This window comes from Suricata suricatta, chromosome 10, assembly GCF_006229205.1.
Source record: "Suricata suricatta isolate VVHF042 chromosome 10, meerkat_22Aug2017_6uvM2_HiC, whole genome shotgun sequence".
Classification (NCBI taxonomy): Eukaryota; Metazoa; Chordata; class Mammalia; order Carnivora; family Herpestidae; genus Suricata; species Suricata suricatta.
Genome location: NC_043709.1, coordinates 94,212,435 through 94,231,560, shown reverse-complemented (window position 1 = coordinate 94,231,560; position 19,126 = coordinate 94,212,435). Strand labels below are relative to the sequence as shown.

Genomic DNA, 19,126 nt, shown 5'->3' with positions numbered 1-19,126 from the left:
AACTTGAGAGACTATTGAATGCTGAAAATGAACTGAGAGTTGAAGGGGAAGGGGGGGGAGGGAAAGAGGTGGTGGGGATGGAGGAGGGCACTTGTGGGGAAGAGCACTCGGTGTTGTATGGAAACCAATTTGACAATAAACTATTTTTTAAAAAATAAAATAAACATTAAAAAAACATATCTTTGAGAAATCCCCAATGATTAATATATAAGCTCAATAGATGCCATTTAATGTATGCAGAAATGTTTATTGGATGGTATACCATAATTCCTTTACTGTTCTATTTTTTCAAGGGGAGAAGAATTTGAATCTTCTTTGACATTTTCAAAGAATTTTAAAAATGGAAGATGTTTCAGATGTTTGATGATTCGAAGCTCAGTGGTAGCTTAAGAGAAAACTAAAATGTTTGAAATCAGATCTCAATTTCAAAAATGGACTGTCTTAACTCAAAAACTGGAAGAAATGACTGACTTTTTAAACTGCATGTGGAAACCTATAAAAGCATTAAAAAGAGTTCATGATCATGTTTCTTTCACCTTTAACCCCGATGTGGAACTCAGTTCTTACTATGCCTTCCACCTATTTCTTTAAATCAAATATTCTTTAGTAGAGTTTATTGTACACATATACAAAATGTACATGCAATATGGTCATCATTTATGAATTATTTTGTGCACACCTTTATTCATCACAGCCCTAATTGCTCTCAATTAGCCCTAATCAACCATGAAGTAAGAATTTATGATGGAATACTATCTACTCCAAACATTCATCCTCGATGTATGATTTAGAATTGAATACCCTAGACTAGACTAGAGATTCAAACAATGAAATCTAAGTACCCATAATACCAATTACAATGGAAAACAGCAGTGATGTCCTTGTTAGTTTTGAAAAACGCATAAATATAGATAGCAAATTTTTTAATTGGAAATGATTCATAAAATATGTATAAGAAATACACACAGCTTCATAATTCTCAGGAAATTCTTTCCATATTATATATAATTAGATTGTTTAAACTGATTAAAAAATGGTGAGGATAGATTATTTCCAATCTTTCTTATATTTTTCATACATACATGTATATACTTTCATGTGATAGGTTTAGGTAAGACTTTTCTAAGTAAAACCCAAAATTATTCAGTTACACACACTATGAAAAAACCAGTAGAAGGTATGCAATGTTACATTATACATTAGTTAGCTTTCCTCCAAGAAATACACAAAGGCACCTCTTATTTATCTATGGAGTCGAGTGTTTCTGTTCTTTCAGCCAGTACTTCACCTGGCATGAAACAGACAGAAAGGCCTGTTTTAGCTTCTTGTTTCCCCAAATCAGCATCAACGAATGGATTGAAGGATACATGAATCCAAGCGTCTGGCAAAACATGAAGAACAGTTGGTTCGTCAGCCCATTAGAGCCCCAAACTGTAACAATTAGATTCAGAAAGTGAGCAGCTAACAGCAAGAGCAAGGAGATCACAGTTTGCATGGCTCTTATGTGGACCTTGGTGCTGGGATCTTGGGATCCTTTGCCAAAGAGCTGCATCCTCTTGAGATGTTTCCAGAGGGAAAAGATTAACAGCACAAAAGATATCAGCGATAGCATAAAGGGTACAAAGTTTGCTAGTGTGAATACAGTCATATTGGAGAGGTGTGCTGTGTCCATCCATTTGGTCTTCCCAGTGATGTTTCCTTCATATACCTTAGTCTGCACTTTCTCGTACATGCTCACCACCACAACATGAGAAAACAAAAAGAACAAAGACCCCAGAAGTGTCACAAGCACTACACTTTTAACTCTCCACTTCAGGCGAAGAAAAATAAGGCTAGAGAAATTGGCTATTTTGAACAAATAAAAGATGCTGAGGCTAGTAGCAAGCCAGATGCTAAAATGGTTGCTGGAGGTCCAGGCAATTTGAAAAATAATTCTTACTTCTAAGCTGTATAAATATGGATCCAACAAAATTACATACCAATTTATAAACATTACCCAGAGCAAACCAATTCTGGAGATAGCCAGAGCAGTGAGAATTTGATCAACTGAGGAGACCTTTTGTCTCTTGATCCAGTTAATGCAGTGCACCAGTGCTATGAAGCCGTTTGCAAAATTTCCTAGAAGAAATTCTATTATTACTAGGATGGAAAAAATGCTAAGTATTAAGGTTACCATGTCTAGAAAGAAAAACAACAACAAAAAAAGCCAAGTCAAGTGTCACTGGTTATATTCCCTTACTATTCTGGTCTTACGTTCTATATGCAGCTGATCTCTGAGTGTGAAGCAAAGTTCTTGTTTCTTTTAAGCTCTGTGACCAATGTCAAGCAGGAAAGCACCAGGGTATGCCAATAGATGAGCTCAGTGCTGTCTTGATGAAAAACATTTATTCTTCAAACAGCTCCAACGAACTTCTATTCATTTACTTTATGTCCTTGCTGTGGGCTAGAATACTCATCATGGAATGTAGAAATGAAAGCTGAATTCTCATTTGCTAGCATGCAAATAAAACCATATTGTCTTTCAGTGTTTTGCCATTTTTCCTTGTTTAACCTCTATGTAATTTGTATTCATTGACTTTGTATAGTAAAACTGAAAAACCCAAAATGCATCCATAGACTGTCTTAATTGTTAGGTAGAGCTTGACCAGAAGAAAGATTACCATCATTATGGATTTTTTTTTTTAAGATTTATTTTTGAGGGAGAGAACATAAACAAGGAAGAGGCAGGGGGGGGGGGGACAGAAGATCTGAAGCGAGCTCTGCACCGACAGCAGTGAGCTCAATGTGGAGCTCAAACTCATGAGCCTTGAGATCATGACCAGAGCTGAAGTTAGACATTCAACTCCATGAGTCACCCACGTGCCCCGGATTTGGCTTTTTTTTTTTTTTTTAGTGTCACAATTATGTAGAAAGAATTTAAGCTTTTCTGATCAAAACATTCAGGGTATGGAGAGGTTGCCAATACTCCCCTAAAGCTGGTTGCTGATAACTAACATGTATGCATGCTTTGATTATTTATAAGGCATAAACACACATGTGTGCACACAAACACACATACATGATAAATACAGGATTTACTGTCTTACTATCTTAGTTGGATTTTAATTAAGTAAGCTCTGTGCCCTACGTGAGACTCAAATGCACAAGCCTCTGAATCAAGAGTTGCATATGCTACTGACTGAGCCAGCTAGCAGCCCGTGTGTTGGGGCCGCCAAGTTTTCTGTCTGCCTCAGGCAAGGATTATCACTCCACTGAGTGAGCCAGTAAACAAGATTTGCATCTGGAGGCTGGAGATTGCCATTTCCTGGTCAAAATAACTTTGGCGACTGTCTTGCTGTGCTAGACGTGAGTGGCCAAGGCACACAAAAGATCAAAACCGTATTCAGTGTTAGTTCTCCATCCCCCCAAGATTGCTGAGGCAAAGTCGGGGCGCTTCTTTGATATGCATCCGACTCTGTAGCCTGCCTAGGTCAGCGTGCCTTGTTTTCCCCCCTGAAGACTATATAAAGAACAGTTCTTTGAATAAACGCTCTCTTTCGCCTGATCGGAGAACCGTGAGTTCTGTCTTTACTCTCTGCGTCTCCCTCTCCAGCCCCCTTTTTCTCTCTCTCCCTCAGGAAAAGGACCCGCGACGATTCTCCTCTCCGCCCTGAGGGGCGGGGCGGAGGAAACAGGTACCGCCGATCACGGGGGACATGCGGCCCGGCCGTCGGGTTACGACAATTGGTGCCTCAACGCGGGGCTCAGTAAAGTAACGCGACACTGGTGCATGTCCTATAATTTTCAAAATGAAAAATGAATCCCAGGGAGACCATCCAGCTTTAAATTGATCTCTTCTCTCTTCGAGGTTTTTCAGCCCATTTTAGTTTTTGACTACTTAATATTTTAAGGTTAATATATGTAAAAATTAGCCTCTACTTATAGATTTTACTCACTTTCAGTTTTTATACTATAATTATTTTTAAAAGAGGATCTTAGAGGTGGAATGCCAGGAAGGAAACCCCAGATTCTCTGCATTATGTTTCTAGTTGATTTTAATATTACTTTCTGCCTCAGTAAAATCATCAAATAAAATGCAAATGATCGTATCCTCTTTGGATGGTTTTTGTGAGGAGTTAATACATTATTTGTGTAGAGTGCTTTCAATTTCAACCTGTCTGGTACAGAGCAGGTGTGGACTGTTTTTCATTTGATCCTGTGTGATTAGATGCTTCAGAGTTGGCTGTCAAGAACTTCCACTAAAAAGTACAATGTAGCAGGTTGAAAAAGCCAAGATTTTCTCCTGTAACACCTGGAATTCGGGCCAAAAAATGTCAAAACATATCACAGAGCTGTGCAAGGAAAAAGAACCAACTGAACTAAAATCCAGCAAGAAGAGAATGTTTTTAGGTAAAGAGACGATATATGTATTCAATGCAATCCCTACCACATCCTAGTAGCTTTCTTGCAGGAAGTGAAAAAGTATTTCTAAAATCTATATAGAAATGCAAAGCACCCAGAATAACCAAAACAATTTGCTTTGTTTAAAAAAAGAACAAATTTGGAAAATTACATTTCCTGATTTCAAAGCTTGCTAGAAAGCTGCAATAATCAAGATAGTGTGGTACTCACATAATGATATATATAAACCAGTGAAACACAACTGAAGTTCAGAAATCAGCACTAATATTTATGGTTAACTGATTTCGAAAAGGATACCACGTCAATTCAATGGGGGAAATTATGTCTTATTTTTCTAACAAATGATACTGGGAAAATTGGATAGCCACATGAATAAAACTGACTTTATACCCTTAGTTCATACCAATGCAAAAATTAACTTAAAATTGATGAAACACTTAAATAAAACTTTTAGAATAAACATAGGAGAAAACTTGTAAGATGGGCAGATCTTTTAGATACAATACCAAAAGCATGATGCATAAAACTTAAATATTAACATATTGGAGTGTATCAAACTTGAAAACATTTGCTCTATAAAATACAAGTCTAGGGGCATGAGTCTGACTTTGGTGCGAGTCGTGATCTCGCTGCTTGTGGGTTGGAGCCCCGCATAGGGCTCTGTGCTGACAGCTCAGAATTTAGAGCCTGCCTCAGATTCTGTGTCTCCCCCTTTCCCTGCCCCTCCCATGCTCATGTTCTGTCTCTCTCTGTTTCTCAATAATAAATATTGACAAAAAAATTTTTTAAATATTTTATTTATTTTTGATACAGAGAGAGATAGAGCATGAGAGGGGGAGGGGCAGAGAGAGGGAGACACAGAATCCTAAGCAGGCTCCAGGCTCAAGCTGTCAGCACAGAGCACAATGCCGGGCTTGGACCCATGAGTGGTGAAATCATGACCTGAGCCAAAGTCGTATGCTTAACTGACTGAGCCACCCAGGTGCTTATTGGAAACTGTTTAAATGTACATCAACAGGGAGGTAAATTCACAAAATGTGGGATGTTCATAGAATAAACTACCATTTAGTAATAAAAGAAATAAACATATACAACAATATGAATTTGTCTCAAAAAATATGCTGATTGAAAAAAGAGGTGGACAAAATAGAGTGCATATAGCATGATTTCTAAAGCAGACAAAACTAAGACAAAATCACAAAAGTGGTGGGCTGGAATCTGATCCAAAAAAAACATAAAATAACTGGGGGATGGTAAAATTGTTCTGTATTTTATCATGGTCATTGTTTCAAGGAGGTATATAATAGTTAAAACTCATGAAATGATATATGTAAAATGGTATACTATATGTAATTATACCTCACTAAGGTTAATGTTAAAAATAAATAAATAGGGGCGCCTGGGTGGCTCAGTCATTTAAGCCTCTGATTTTTGATTTGGGCTCTGCTCATGATCTCATGTTTTGTGAGATCAAGCACCCCCTGCCCCCTACCCTTGGGCTCTGCAATTCTCTCTCCCTCTCTCTCCTTCCCTCCCCAACTCATGCTTGGTCCTTCTCGTTCTTAAAATAAATAAATGAATGAATGAATAAATGAATAAATAAAATAAACATTTGATAGATGATAGATAGATGATAGATGATTGATAGATGAATAGATGAGAGATAGATGATGATAGATAGATAGATAGATAGATTAAAAATAAGGTCAAAATAGATATTTTCAGAGAAACAAACTCCCATTGGTACCTCACTTTTTGGCTCTATCATGTGCCTCAGGACCCCATGAGACTTGCAAGACCTCTGGGCCTATCTTAGCAGGAATCGCCTGCACCCCCAGTTCCCGAGGAGGCTCTTGCCCCCCGTGACAGGGGGTGCGGTGCTCACTGCAAGGGCAGGCCCCCACCTGTGTTCGCAGAGCACAAGACTGATCCTTGACAATACGTATCTGGGAGATAGTCATGTCCTATTGAATACTTTGTGCTGGTGCTGCCATGGAAAAATCTGGTTCCACTGCGGGTCAGCGTGCTGCCTCTGTGGGACTGTACCACCTGGGTCCTGGGATGAGGTCCAGCCTGAGGGGGGCACACCATGAATCAAACACCTCAGGGGTGGAACCTACCATTCTGTCTTACGGGGAGGTAGCATTGTGTCCAGGGAGCTGACTGCTATTTAAAAAATTACAAGAAAGTTTTATTCCTGGGAGGAATGCATGAACCTTTGGGACATTAAGTCTTCAAAGAGGCTCAACCATGCCAATACAGTAAAATGAAAATAAGTCATTAGGGAAAATGATCATCTTTATTTTATTTTTGAAGACATGAAGGAAGAGCTTTACCAGCTCATTAAATAAATAAGTGGTTTTCCAAATCTGCTATATGGAACATCATGTATATTACAAGGACTTGCATTTATTCACAAACGCAGCTTTTCCCATCAGGACTTAAAGCCTGAGAACCTTCTCTGCACCAGCTGGGAACTTGTGAATAACAAAAAAGACTTCCGGTTGGTGGGAGAAACCTGATCAGGACCCCCATTCACAGACTATGCATCTACCAGAAGGTACAGGACTCCAGAAGTGTTCCTGAGATCTACCAGCTGTGCTCCCCCATTGACCCCTGGATGGTGGGCTGCATCGTGGTAGAAGTGTGTACCCTCAGGCCACTCTTCCCTGGAGCCAGTGAAATTGACACAGGTTTCAAAATTTGCCAACTGTTGGGGACACCGAAAAAGACCAACTGGCTTGAAGGCTACCCACTTTCAAGTGCATCAACTTCTGCTGTTCCCAGTGCGTACCCAATAACTTAAAGACCCTGATTCCAAATGCTAGCAGAGAAGCCATTCAACTTTTGAGAGACGTGTGCTGGGAGCCATTTCTGAAGTAAGGCAGGTTTGCAAGGCTTCCCACCATCAGGGGCAACCAGCATCTATGCCGACTCAACCCTCACTCAATTTTTCTTGAGCACCAACCCCCAAGGTGCCTGGCTGACTGGTATCAGACTTTGTGAAGGAACTTATAGGAGTTTCTTCTTTTATGATTATAGGAGCAAATAATACATTTCTCAAGAAACCTGTTTTCTTCCCCTCAAGGAAAAAGGCTATTGACCCCGCTCACAAAAGAACTAACTCTTGCCTTTGCTATGCTGAAAACATTGCTTTGTATTTGAATGTGAAAGATCCTTCCTTCCCCATGTGATAAGCATCTAGTCACCTACTTCAATCACTACTGATAAGGATTATGCATGAGTTTTCTACCAAAATATGTTCTGGGAAATTTTTACATACCAAAGAATTTGTCATCAGAAATCATTGTCTAAGGCAATTGCCACTCCTGTTTTGTACCCCATACATTTTTTTTTCAATAAATAAAGCTGACTCTCCAGTCAGTGCAGAGATGCCTGCCTGGTGATCAGAGAGAAGCCAAGGATTCTTGGATTTCAATCTATCCCTTACCAGCACTGACCTGAAAAACAGGAACAGACAGAGCAAAGAGACTCTCTGCAGGTTTGAGCGTGATTTGGACCTGAAGCCCTCTGACCCCCTCATACAGGAAATAGCAACCATCTCTTATCAGAGGCGGGACACGCCATCCCTGAGATCTGCCGCCAAGCAGCACTACTTGAAGCCCTCCAGATACTTGCCAGGAATAAATATAAGAAATGGCATACTTCCAAATCCAGACAAAGGTTTTATTCCATCTAATCCGTGGTCTAGCTCTGGTCTGTCCAGAAAATCTTCAGGAACAGTATCAGTAATCAGCAAAATAAATTCAGTAGTTCTAGTGGACTAACTGAAAACTATATCCCCTCCTTTCTGAAAAACAGAAGTTGGTTCTGCTATGCAGAGGGTACACTTGGCACCAATCCAGACCCTTCCCCTGACTCTTCTTCCCAGAAGGCTGTGCGACCTCATCCCAGACGACCTTGTTTCCACACCCAGCCTAGACACACTCCTGAGTTGATGCCTTGGCCTCCTGCCCAGCCAGTACACAGGCCCCCAGGGATGGGCTTCTAAGTTCGCATCTCATCGATGAATTTCTTGTAGCTTCTGGGGGAGGGGGAAAGCAAGACACTGTCCATTTGCCAAGTGGTGTTCTGACAGCAAGAAACTTGTGGTGTAAGGACAAAGTCTGAACCTAACAGATTCCATGACAGAGGTCCCCCTCTAAACTAGAAGGTCTAAGGTTCAGTCTCTCCAGAACTATTAGGCAGTTACACATTTCCCAAGGCAGGAGAGACCACTTTGCAATATCCAATCAGGAAAGGCCAGCTACCTCTCCCCACATTCCTAAAGATGAGGTCTACAGATAGAAACTTTAGATAGGACCGTGTTACCTCATGTTAAAGTTTACCCGATAGTCACCAAACAAGACCCCAGCTCGCTCTGTAATTGGTTAATTTCAAAGATACCCTAAATGTTGTAATTGGGTCCCGCCAAAAGTAACGAACACTCTGAACAATGTGTATGGTTAAAGTTCCTGCCAATGTTGTTATACAATAATGATTGAATGTCACAATTTCTCGTAACTCCCCCTTCCTAAGCCCCATAAAGGAAACAGTGGACCTGAACGACACATTGGAACAGATGGAACTGATAGATATATTTAGAACTCTGCATCCTGAGGGTAGGAAATTCACCTTCTCTTTGAGTGCACATGGCACATTCTCCAAGATAGATCACATACTGGGGCATAAAGCAGCCCTCCATAAGTATAAACGAATAGAGATCATACCATGCACACTTTCAGATCACAATGCTATGAAACCTGAAATTAACCACAGGAAAAAGTCTGGAAAAACTCCAAAAATATGGAGGTTAAAAACCACCCTACTAAAGAATGATTGGGTTAATCAGGCAATTAGAGAAGAAATTTAAAAATATATGGAAACCAACAAAAATGAAAATACAACAATCCAAAATCTCTGGGACACAGCAAAGGCAGTCCTAAGAGGAAAGTATATTGCAATCCAGGCCAATCTCAACAAACTAGAAATACCTTCAACTTTTTGAAAGCTAAACTTTGATGCTTATCAGCCAGAGGGTGTCCATGAGCCAGTAAGCTATACTATATGGCCCAAGAAAAGTCCGTTATGAGCTCTTCAAGCCCAGGCATGTCTTGTCCAGGCTCTAATTCCTGAAAGGCAATAGAATTGGATTTCCAACAACTCTATATATCTCTTTTTTTCCTGAATCTGTTTTTGTTGACAATTCTGAATGTTGACCAACTTCGGTTCTGGTTCCAATTTTTTTTTTGTTCTAATTTTTGTACTACCAATATATCATTCCTTATTTGTGGCAGCTGTGGTGTACAGGTCCTGCCACGGTCCCCATAATTACTGCTCCCTGTTCACATCCTGCACAATTCCTTCCTCTTGAGTGTGGCTTTAAGTGTGTGACTTACTTGTAGCCTGCAGAATGGGCAAGCATAAAGAGATTTGTGGAAACTTAAGACTCCCAGGTCAACTGATTTTGAGTTGATTGAAAGGGGACACTATCTGTTATGGGGCTGGTGTAATCAGATTAAGCTTCAAAAGACTACTGGGCCTCCCATGTGATGAGGTGCTTATGGAAAGGGCCACAAGAAGAATGCATTCTGCCAACAACACAAGTGAATTTGGAAGTGGACTTTTCTCCAGTCAAGCCTGCAGATGAGAATGCAGTATCATCAAAGTGTTGATTTCAGCTTGGTGAGATGCTGAACCTAAGAACATAGCTAAGCCTTGCCCAGACTCCTGCCCCTAAAACGCAGTGGCATAAGGGTGTGTGTGTGTGTGTGTGTGTGTGTGTGTGTGCGCACACACATGCGTGTGTGATTTTTTAAATTTAAGCCACTAAATTTTTGGTAATCTGTTGCACAGAAATAACAAGTGAATAGAGTGACAGTGATTCAGAACTTAGTGTTTTGGTCCATTTCATACAAAAGATCTTTCTTCTATTGGGTGAGACATGCTCCACAATTTGATTTGTTAGTTTGTTTGTTTTTATCCATTTTATCTGTTTGTGCAAGAATATATCTGGCTTCTTCTAGAAAGGAGAATGTCTGTATTAGTGAATTGTAGATCTGTACCAGTGAATTTTTGTGTTCTATAGTTATTCTGTCCTGGAGCCGATATTGTACAAAGAAGCAAGTCCTCTCTGTCTCTGTTTGCAACTGACAGAAGCCTTTGCTTGTTATTATGAGTATGAAATGTCTGCCTACCTCTGGGAGTGTTAATAAAATAGACTATAAAGTCTCTTAAAAGACATGGCCGTGGAAGATAGGGATGCCATTTGGAGCCTTAGGGAGACCCCTATAAGAGGATCATAGTGTAGGCCCTTAGAGTTTGGAACAAAGCCTTGCCATCTGCCTCCACCCACTACCTTTCAAGAAAAGAAGTGGTGGTAATGGAGGAGGGCACTTGTGGGGAAGAGCCAATATGGAAGTTATATGGAAGCCAATTTGACAATAAACTATTTTTAAAAATAATAATAATAAATAAATAAAAGTAACATGTAAATGTCTGGTAGAACCCTCCCCCCCAAAAAAGAATAAATTCTGGGCTTGCCACAGGGCCTTAGTAGAGACTGAATGCTTAGCCATGAACAACCATGTGACCTGAGCTTCCCATCATGAATGGGGGTTATCTGACCCACTGAGCCATAAATTTGGACATAGACAGTGACACTCATCATCTTTTTTTTTAATAGTTTATTTTCAAATTGGAAATATCACCCAGTACTTCTCCCCACAAGTGCCCCCCACGAGGACCATCACCCACTTCCCTCTCTCCCCCTCCCCCTTCAGTCCATGGTTTGTTTTTAGTATTCAATAGTCTCTCGTGATTTGTGTCCCTCTCTCTCCCCAGCTCTCTTTCTCTCTTTCTCTCCCTATGGCCCTCTGTTAGGTTTTTCCTGTTAGACCTACGAGGTGACACTCATCATCAAGTGGAAGTGCTATATATGTGATTGGGCCTGAGCAGGTCTCAAAGGCCCAAATATGTTACAGGACAAAGTGGTCAATGCCCATGGTCCTCACTCTGCTACACTGCCTCTGTCTCCCAGCTTCCACCTATAGCCTCAGAGCGAGTTCTCTCTATTAAGGTGCCAGAGGAAGAAAGGTGATTCTATCTGATGTGCAGGCATCACCCCAAAAGTGGACACCTATAGAACTACAACCTTTTTTTGAGGGGTATCCCTAAAGGACTGCAGTGAAAGAAATCCTCCCAGTGAGCTGATTCTGAGCAATGTATTGTGTGTACCTTTGTTTGGAAGGAGAAATGGACAGATATTCAATTATATACTCATTCACAGGCTATGCCCAATGCTTTGGCTTGGTGGTCAAGGGCCTGTAATGAACATGATTAGGAAATTATAGTAATCAAAATAGAATGATATTGGCATGAAAACAGATACACAAATCAACAGAACAGAGTAGTAAGCACAGAAATGAACCCGTGTATATACGGAGAATTAATTTAGGACAATGGCACCAAGAAAATGCAATGTAGCAAGGAAAGTTTCTTCAACAAATGGTGTTGGAAAAATAGGATATTTAAATGCAAATGAATAAAATTAGACTCCGATCTAATGCCATACATAAAAACTAGCTCAAAATGGCTTAAAGATGGAACATAACTCTGAAACCATAAAACTCCTAGAAAAAAAACTATCAAAGATAAGCTCCTTGACAGTGGTCTTAGAAAAATGATTTTTTGGATCTGACGCCAAACAAAGGCAACAGAGGCAAAAAGAAACAAGTGAGACTATCTCAAACTAAAAATCGTCTGCACAGCAAAAGAATCCATCAACAAGTGAAAGGACAACCTTCGAAATAGAGAAAATCACAGATCTGATGAAAAGTTATCAAAAATATGCAAGGCACTCATACAAATCAATAATCTGGTTTTAAAATGGGAAAGGCTCTTGAATAAATCTTTTATTTCCAAAGAAGACATTCAAATGGCCAACTGGTCCATTTCAACAGGTTGAAAAGGTGCAACATCACTCATCAATAGGGATATTCATATCAAAACCACAATGAGCTATCACTTCACACCTGTTAGAAATGTTATCAAAATGACAAGAGGGGTACCTGTGTGGCTCAGTTGCTTAAGTACGTGACTCCATTTTGGCTCAGTTCATGGTCAAGCCTCACATCAGCATGGAGCTTCCTTGGGATTCTCTCTCCCCCTCTCTCTCTGCTCCTCCCATGTGTGTGAGCACATGAGTGCTTTCTCTCTCTCTCTCTCTCTCTCTCTCTCTCAAAATAAATAAATAAACTTTAAAAAGTGACAAGAGATAAGTTATGGAACGAAAGTAGAGAAAAAGGAATGCTTGTACACTTGGTGGAAATATAAACCAGTACAGCCACTATGGAAAGCATATCACTATAAAAACAGAATGGAGTTTTCTCAAGAAATTAAAAATAGAACTACCGTATTATTCAGCATTCCCATTTCTTGGTATATATCCAAAGGAAACAAAATTCTGATCTGAAAAAGATAGGTGCACTCCCATGTTCACTGCAACATTATTCATAATAGCCAAGGTATGGAAATAATTTAAGTGTCTGTTAACAGATCAGTGAATAAAGAAAGCATGGTAAGTATATATACAATGGAATATTATTCTGCCTTTAAAAAGAAAGAAATCCTCCCAATTGTGATAACATAGATGGACCTTCAGGGCATTATGCTAAGTGAAATAAACCAGGACAAAGGTAAGTGATGCATGCTATCACTTATATGAGGAATCTAAAAGAAATGGCAAACCCTTTGAAACAATAGTAAAAAAGTGGCTGCCAGGGACTAGGGGTAGGGGAAATGAGAACAGGTTGTGAAAATGGTACACACTTGGGGTGCCTGGGTGGCTTAGTTGATTAAGCATCGGACTTCAGCTCAGCTAGTGATCTCTCGGTTAATGAGTTTGAGCCCCACATCAGGTTCTGTGCTGACAGCTCAGAGCCTGGAGCCTGTTTCAGATTCTGCGTCTCCCTCTCTCTCTCTCTCTCTCTGCCCACCCCCCAATGCTCACATGGTCTCTCTCTCTCAAAAATAAACATTAAAAAAATTTTTTAATGGTGCAAACTTTCAGTTATAAGATGAACAAGTTCAGAGGATGTAATATATAACATGACTACAGTTGATTACACTGTATTGCGTAACTGATTTTGCTAATAGAATAGATCCTAAGCTTTTCCATCAAAGGAAAGGTAACCATTTGAAATGATAAATGTAGAAGCGCCTGGATGGGTCTGTTGATTGGACATCTGACTTCAGCTCGGGTCATGATCTCCATTGTTTGAGCCCCATGTCGGGCTCTGTGCTGACAGCTCAGAGCCTGGAGCCTGCTTCAGATTCTGTCTCCCTCTCTGCTCCTCCCCTGCTCCCTCTCCCTCTCCCTCTCTCCCTCTGGAGCCTGCTTCAGATTCTGTCTCCCTCTCTGCTCCTCCCCTGCTCCCTCTCCCTCTCCCTCTCTCCCTCTCTCTCTCTCAAAAATAAAGAAACATTTTTTAAAGTTCATTTGAAATGATCAATGTATTAATTTACTTGATTGTGGAAGTTCTTTTGTATATAAAAAGATTACGTTGTGTACCTTAAACATTACAATTTTGTTAACTTTAAAAACAAATTTAAATGAATAAATATATAAGTAAATTTGTAAACAAGTAAAGGTTCATGAAAACATTTTCCACACATGATTTCAGAATTTCTAGGAACCATAGTTATAGTATGTTTTTTATTATTCCTCTATTTGAATGGGACGGCTTGCTGTGACTATCTTGCTGTTTCAGCCCTCTGTACTACATCTTTGCTGGGTAAATAACGTGTCTCTTAAATGTGTTGATTGCCAGAAGAGACAAAGCCAAACAGGATGTAGATTATAAGATCCTAGAATTCAAGAGTAATGCTCTAACTGCAGAGGACTGCATTGGACTTTGGAGGATGACCAGAGAATATTTTGTATGTGGGAGGAGCCTGAATCATTTAACCAAGGTAAACCAGGATGGTTTACCTCATTTTCCTGAAATTATTTAATCCTTGCTGTAGCTATACCTTTTGGATAATAATTTTGCAATATCTTCTACCATGAGCGAGGGGACCACCTTGCCCATGGGCTTGGAGCTCAATCATGGAAAATTGCTTTGATGAATTGAGAATTAATAGATGTGACACAGTAAAAATTTGAAATGGCTCCCACCCGGGGTCAGCCCAGTCTTGCTCTTCAGTCCATGAGAACATGGTCAGGCTGGTGCAATGGCCCCGGGAGGAGAGTGACACTTCATGGAATCAAACTTTCCCAGCAATAGCCAACCTAAGCTGACAACTGGCCAAACTATACCTAGTCCCCAGATATATACCGAGCTCATTTAAAAATCATTGAAATAACTGTTCCTTTCGATACAATCTACTCTATTACCCTGTGATTTTCTCTTGATCTTTGGATTCTTATAAGTCAAATTGTTTTTGTTGTCTGAGGTTCAGTGATTTCTTAACCAATCAATTGAAACATGTTGTTCACTTTGGGAAAACTCAGCAACATTGTTTTCCACCTGTTTTGTCTCTTCTATATTCCAGAACTCCAGACAGTGTTAGACTTCCTGACTGTAACCTTCCTGTGTCTTACCTGCTAGCCTGTATTTTCCATTTATTTGGTACTTTACGCTCCATACTGGATAGTTATCTTCCATTCCACTAATTCTCTATTCCACTGAGCCTAACTGGTTTTTAATTGTGTGTATTGAATCCTGTATCTTGATTATTCATTTTCTCAGTCTTACTGTAAGTGATAAGAACAATATCTTGCTCTGCTTCTAAAAGTATCTTCTCTGGGGAAACTGAATAAAATACTCATGATACTATGATCACAAAGAAAGTTTTTCTTACTAGTAGTGTTGAGAGAAAAAAGATAACAATTTTTTCTTCTCCCAAACTTTGTCACAAAATAGATAAAATCATGATCTAGTCATTCTCCAAGTTGAAAGGAACTCGTAATTACTATCACATAAGTGGCTTTTCTTGGATGGTGCTTACCTGCCGGGAGCCGCATCGGACTTGCTGGATGACAGGGTCACAGTAAGGAAATGGAAGACGTTTGCACGGCTCCGGCCATGAGAGGTGGAACTGGTATCTCCTTCTGCTACTACTGCTCCTGTGAAAGTAAGCCTGTTGCTATTGATTAGGCCTCACAATGTTCCAAATCAGGCCAATATTCCCCACACAGTTACCCCATAAGAAAAGGCATTTTCCTGTCCCTGCATATGAGATTTTGGATCAAAACATTATGAATATTTGACAAAAACTCTTCTAATGAGGCTTGCAGACCCAAAACATAAGGGGGGGCTAAGAACAAAAGAGTTACAATTAACTCTGGCCCAGAGAAGAAGAGCCTAACTTACAGATAAGAAACAGACAAGGACCAGACATAAGTTGCTGCATATATCTTTGCTAATTGGAGTCACAAATACCTCCCTTGTACTGACTTCAGCTATGAGGATGGATAAAAAATTAGAAACCCAAGTGAAAGGTCAACACACATAGGGCTCCCATTATGCTTACATCAAAGAAAGGGCTTTCTCTAGCAACTTGTTAACAAACATTCTTTCTCTTATGGTTAATGAGCTAGATACAATAACTCCCAGTCTATCTATATACAATTTGACCTATGTTGTAATTTTAGCATTACTAACTTAAATAATATGTTTTTTACTAAAAACATCTTGTTATTCTCTTGGTTGTAAAATTTACTTAACCTTACTGTAAGTGCATTACATGACTTGGTTATAACTTGTTAGTTAAAAACAAACTCATAATTATTGGCCAAAAACCAACCGGTACAAAATAAGATAGATTGTTACTTTCTTAACCATCCCAATTTATTCACGTGCTGACACTGTCCATCCTTTCAGGGACTCCTGGACCTGCTAGAGCAGGTACTTACCTGTTGTTGGGTCATCACCAGAGGCTTATGGGGAAAGTCAAGAAGCAGAACTTGGATCTCCAAATACCACTCAAATAAGCAAAATATAATATGTAGTCACGGGGACACCATCCTATTCCAAGAGTTCATTTTTCAGTGGTCCTTTTACTTCTAATGTTAGAAATAGATCCCTCTGCATTTACTTTGTGGTTTTAAAATCAACTGTAAATAATTTGCTCAAGCAATCCACTTAAACTAAAGAACACTCAATTTATAAGTATACTCAGCTGGACTTCAACTTTGCTATTTACTTAAGTAAGTTACTACAACAATCTTTAGGAAATTACTTAGACATCATCCAACTTACATATGTAAACATGTCAAATGTAAGTGAGATATTTAGTGGTGGTGGTGGTGGTGGTGGCTGAATGGGAGAACTCCAACTGATATGTCCTTCTTCATCCAGTTTTCTAAGTGACAGAGTTCACTGTGATGGGATAATGCCACGGATCTCCTCCATGGACTTATGATACTTCTTATATCATTCTCAGAAATGAGACCTGTTTGAAAAAACATCTTACCTGCTACTTAATCAAGACGAACTAAAAGCTAAACATATTTATGGTGATTTACTTGCTAGTTTTTCCTTTACTTTTTTCTAAAAATTATGGAAAAATGACTTCAAGCAGGACAAACATTGCACTTTCCTATGGACATGTATATAGCCTCTAATAATAATACAGCATACAATCTTTCCTTCATATTTTAAAAGCATCATTGGCAAGCAAAATTCTACCACCTGCTTATTTGCATTTCCAGCTACTGTGACTAAATCTGTTATTTTATTACAGTAGTCAAAGTAGCACTACTTACATACAAACATAGCCAAACACTACAGTGAATATGTATTAAGCTTTACAAGTTTACCTTTCTAGGGCTGCCTTTTTTTTTCCTCTAACAAATAGCTAAAGAACATCATAGATTCAATTTGTTCATTTTTATTGTTGTGTAGTATTCTATTATATCTGCATGCCATAATTTATTGACCCGTTTTGTCATAAAGGACATTTTTCTGACCTCTCAGCTATTAAGAAAAATAGTAATATGCACACAAGTACCAAAATTAGTGACATCAGAGTAATATTTATACCTTTATATTTATATAAACTATTATTATACTTCTATTAATACTTCATATTTTAATCCTTTTTCTATTCTAATTTTTAATTTATCTGTGGAAAATTTTTGTGGTTACTTTCCCTTCTATGATTGTGACTACATATATTTCTTCATATTGCACTGTATATTTCATACATGTGTTAATATTCTATTATATGATCTTACAACATTTCCTCTTCATGTTTCTAATTTTTTGTTATGAGCACGTGTTACTAGGCAGACATAGTTCCTTTAGTCAAACATTCTATCATATCACTTTGAGAAAATAGGATTAGGTAACAGCATGGTATAAGGGAAATTTCAGTGCCTTTTCACGTATGAAGGGACCTGATCAAAGATATGCTGAAATTCAAAATGAACCTACAAGGTCTTTCTGTTAAGGTATTTCCTCTAAGAATACAGAAACTGCTTTCAGCCTTATTTTTGAAGCTAAATGTATTCGTTTTTTCAGTGAGAATGTAATATGCCACAGTAGCCACAGGAATCTGTCTCAGCTTGCTGTGTCCCTAAGTCGGAATGAGTGGCCTGAGTGAAAGATAGTTGAAATCACCATGAAAAACATCTTGGCCCGACTGATATCTCTGCACCTTACGGAAGGGGAAAAAATAGTTACAAACGGAGAGGGTGAGAGGCAAACCACATGAGACAATAAATACAGAGAACAAACAGAGGGTCGAAGGGCAGTGGGGGTGGGGGAGAGGGGAAAGCGGGTAATGGACATGGAGGAGGGCACTTGTTGGGATGAGCTCTGGGGGTTGTATATGAGCTAATTTGACAATAAATTATATATATTTTTTTAAAAAGGAAGATCCAACTTGCTATTCTAGTGGGAATAAGTAAATGATGAAGAGGAGGAGGAAGATTGTCACCATTTTCATGTCCCTTTTACGAGCCTCTGCTGGAGTCCCTGAAGCCCATCAGGGTGAGCTGCAAATTCTTGGTGTCTCACCAAGAACGGGAATAAAAGGAGCAAAGGGGTCAGGGACAGGAGAAAGTGAATTCATAGGTCAAGCTAGGAAGCAGATACCCTTTAAGATAGAAAATTTTCCTTATGTCTCAATGCAAAGTCATGTTTCCTTCATGGACTCTGAAGGAGTCACAACTCACCAAGGGCATCATGCAATAAGCGGTTACCGGACTAAAAGAACAAAGACTCCAGGAGAAGCATGAGACCCATTCTGTTCTCTCTCCACTTCAGCCAGATGAAGAAGAAGTGGGAGAACTTGGCTACCTTAAGGAAGCAGGAAATGCTCAATCAGGTGGCGAACCCGGTAGTTAAGTGCTCAAAGAATAGTAATCACTTTTGCTAGTTCGCCAGCAGCACATGGATGTGGAGAGAGCCCCATCTTAAGTGAATCAAGCAGTGACCCACTGTTGAGTGATTCTGGTAGCTGGTAAGGATGAAATCAGCTGGTCAGAGTTTCCCATTTGTGACCCGGTCAATGCAGTTTGCCTGTCCAATGAACCCATTTCCCGGCATTCCTAAGTTGACTTCTGCTGCCATTATTGGAAAGGAGATCTGATTCCAACTGACATTTCCATGAAAAGATTTCTGACGCGCCGCCTCACTGACAGCTTCTGGTTAAACAATTGTGGGTTGACATCCACTTGAAGATATTTTCATAATTATTCCAGAAAGGACAGTTAAAA

The 19,126-nt window shown here is 39.4% G+C and overlaps 1 protein-coding gene and 1 pseudogene across 1 annotated transcript; one reads left to right on the top strand and one right to left on the bottom strand.

The window, feature by feature from the left end:
* Positions 1-1,246: 1,246 nt before the first annotated feature.
* Positions 1,247-2,176, bottom strand: LOC115305648 (taste receptor type 2 member 46-like). The gene has a single exon (XM_029955884.1). The coding sequence runs from the start codon at positions 2,174-2,176 to the stop codon at positions 1,247-1,249; it is 930 nt and encodes a 309-aa protein (XP_029811744.1).
* A 3,501-nt stretch (positions 2,177-5,677) lies between these two features.
* On the top strand, positions 5,678-8,432 carry LOC115305298 (annotated as a pseudogene).
* The last annotated feature ends 10,694 nt before the right edge of the window (positions 8,433-19,126 follow it).

Bases quoted from the DNA above. Each gene is read 5' to 3' on its own strand.
- LOC115305648 (XM_029955884.1), bottom strand. From the start codon at position 2,176: ATGGTAACCTTAATACTTAGCATTTTTTCCATCCTAGTAATAATAGAA.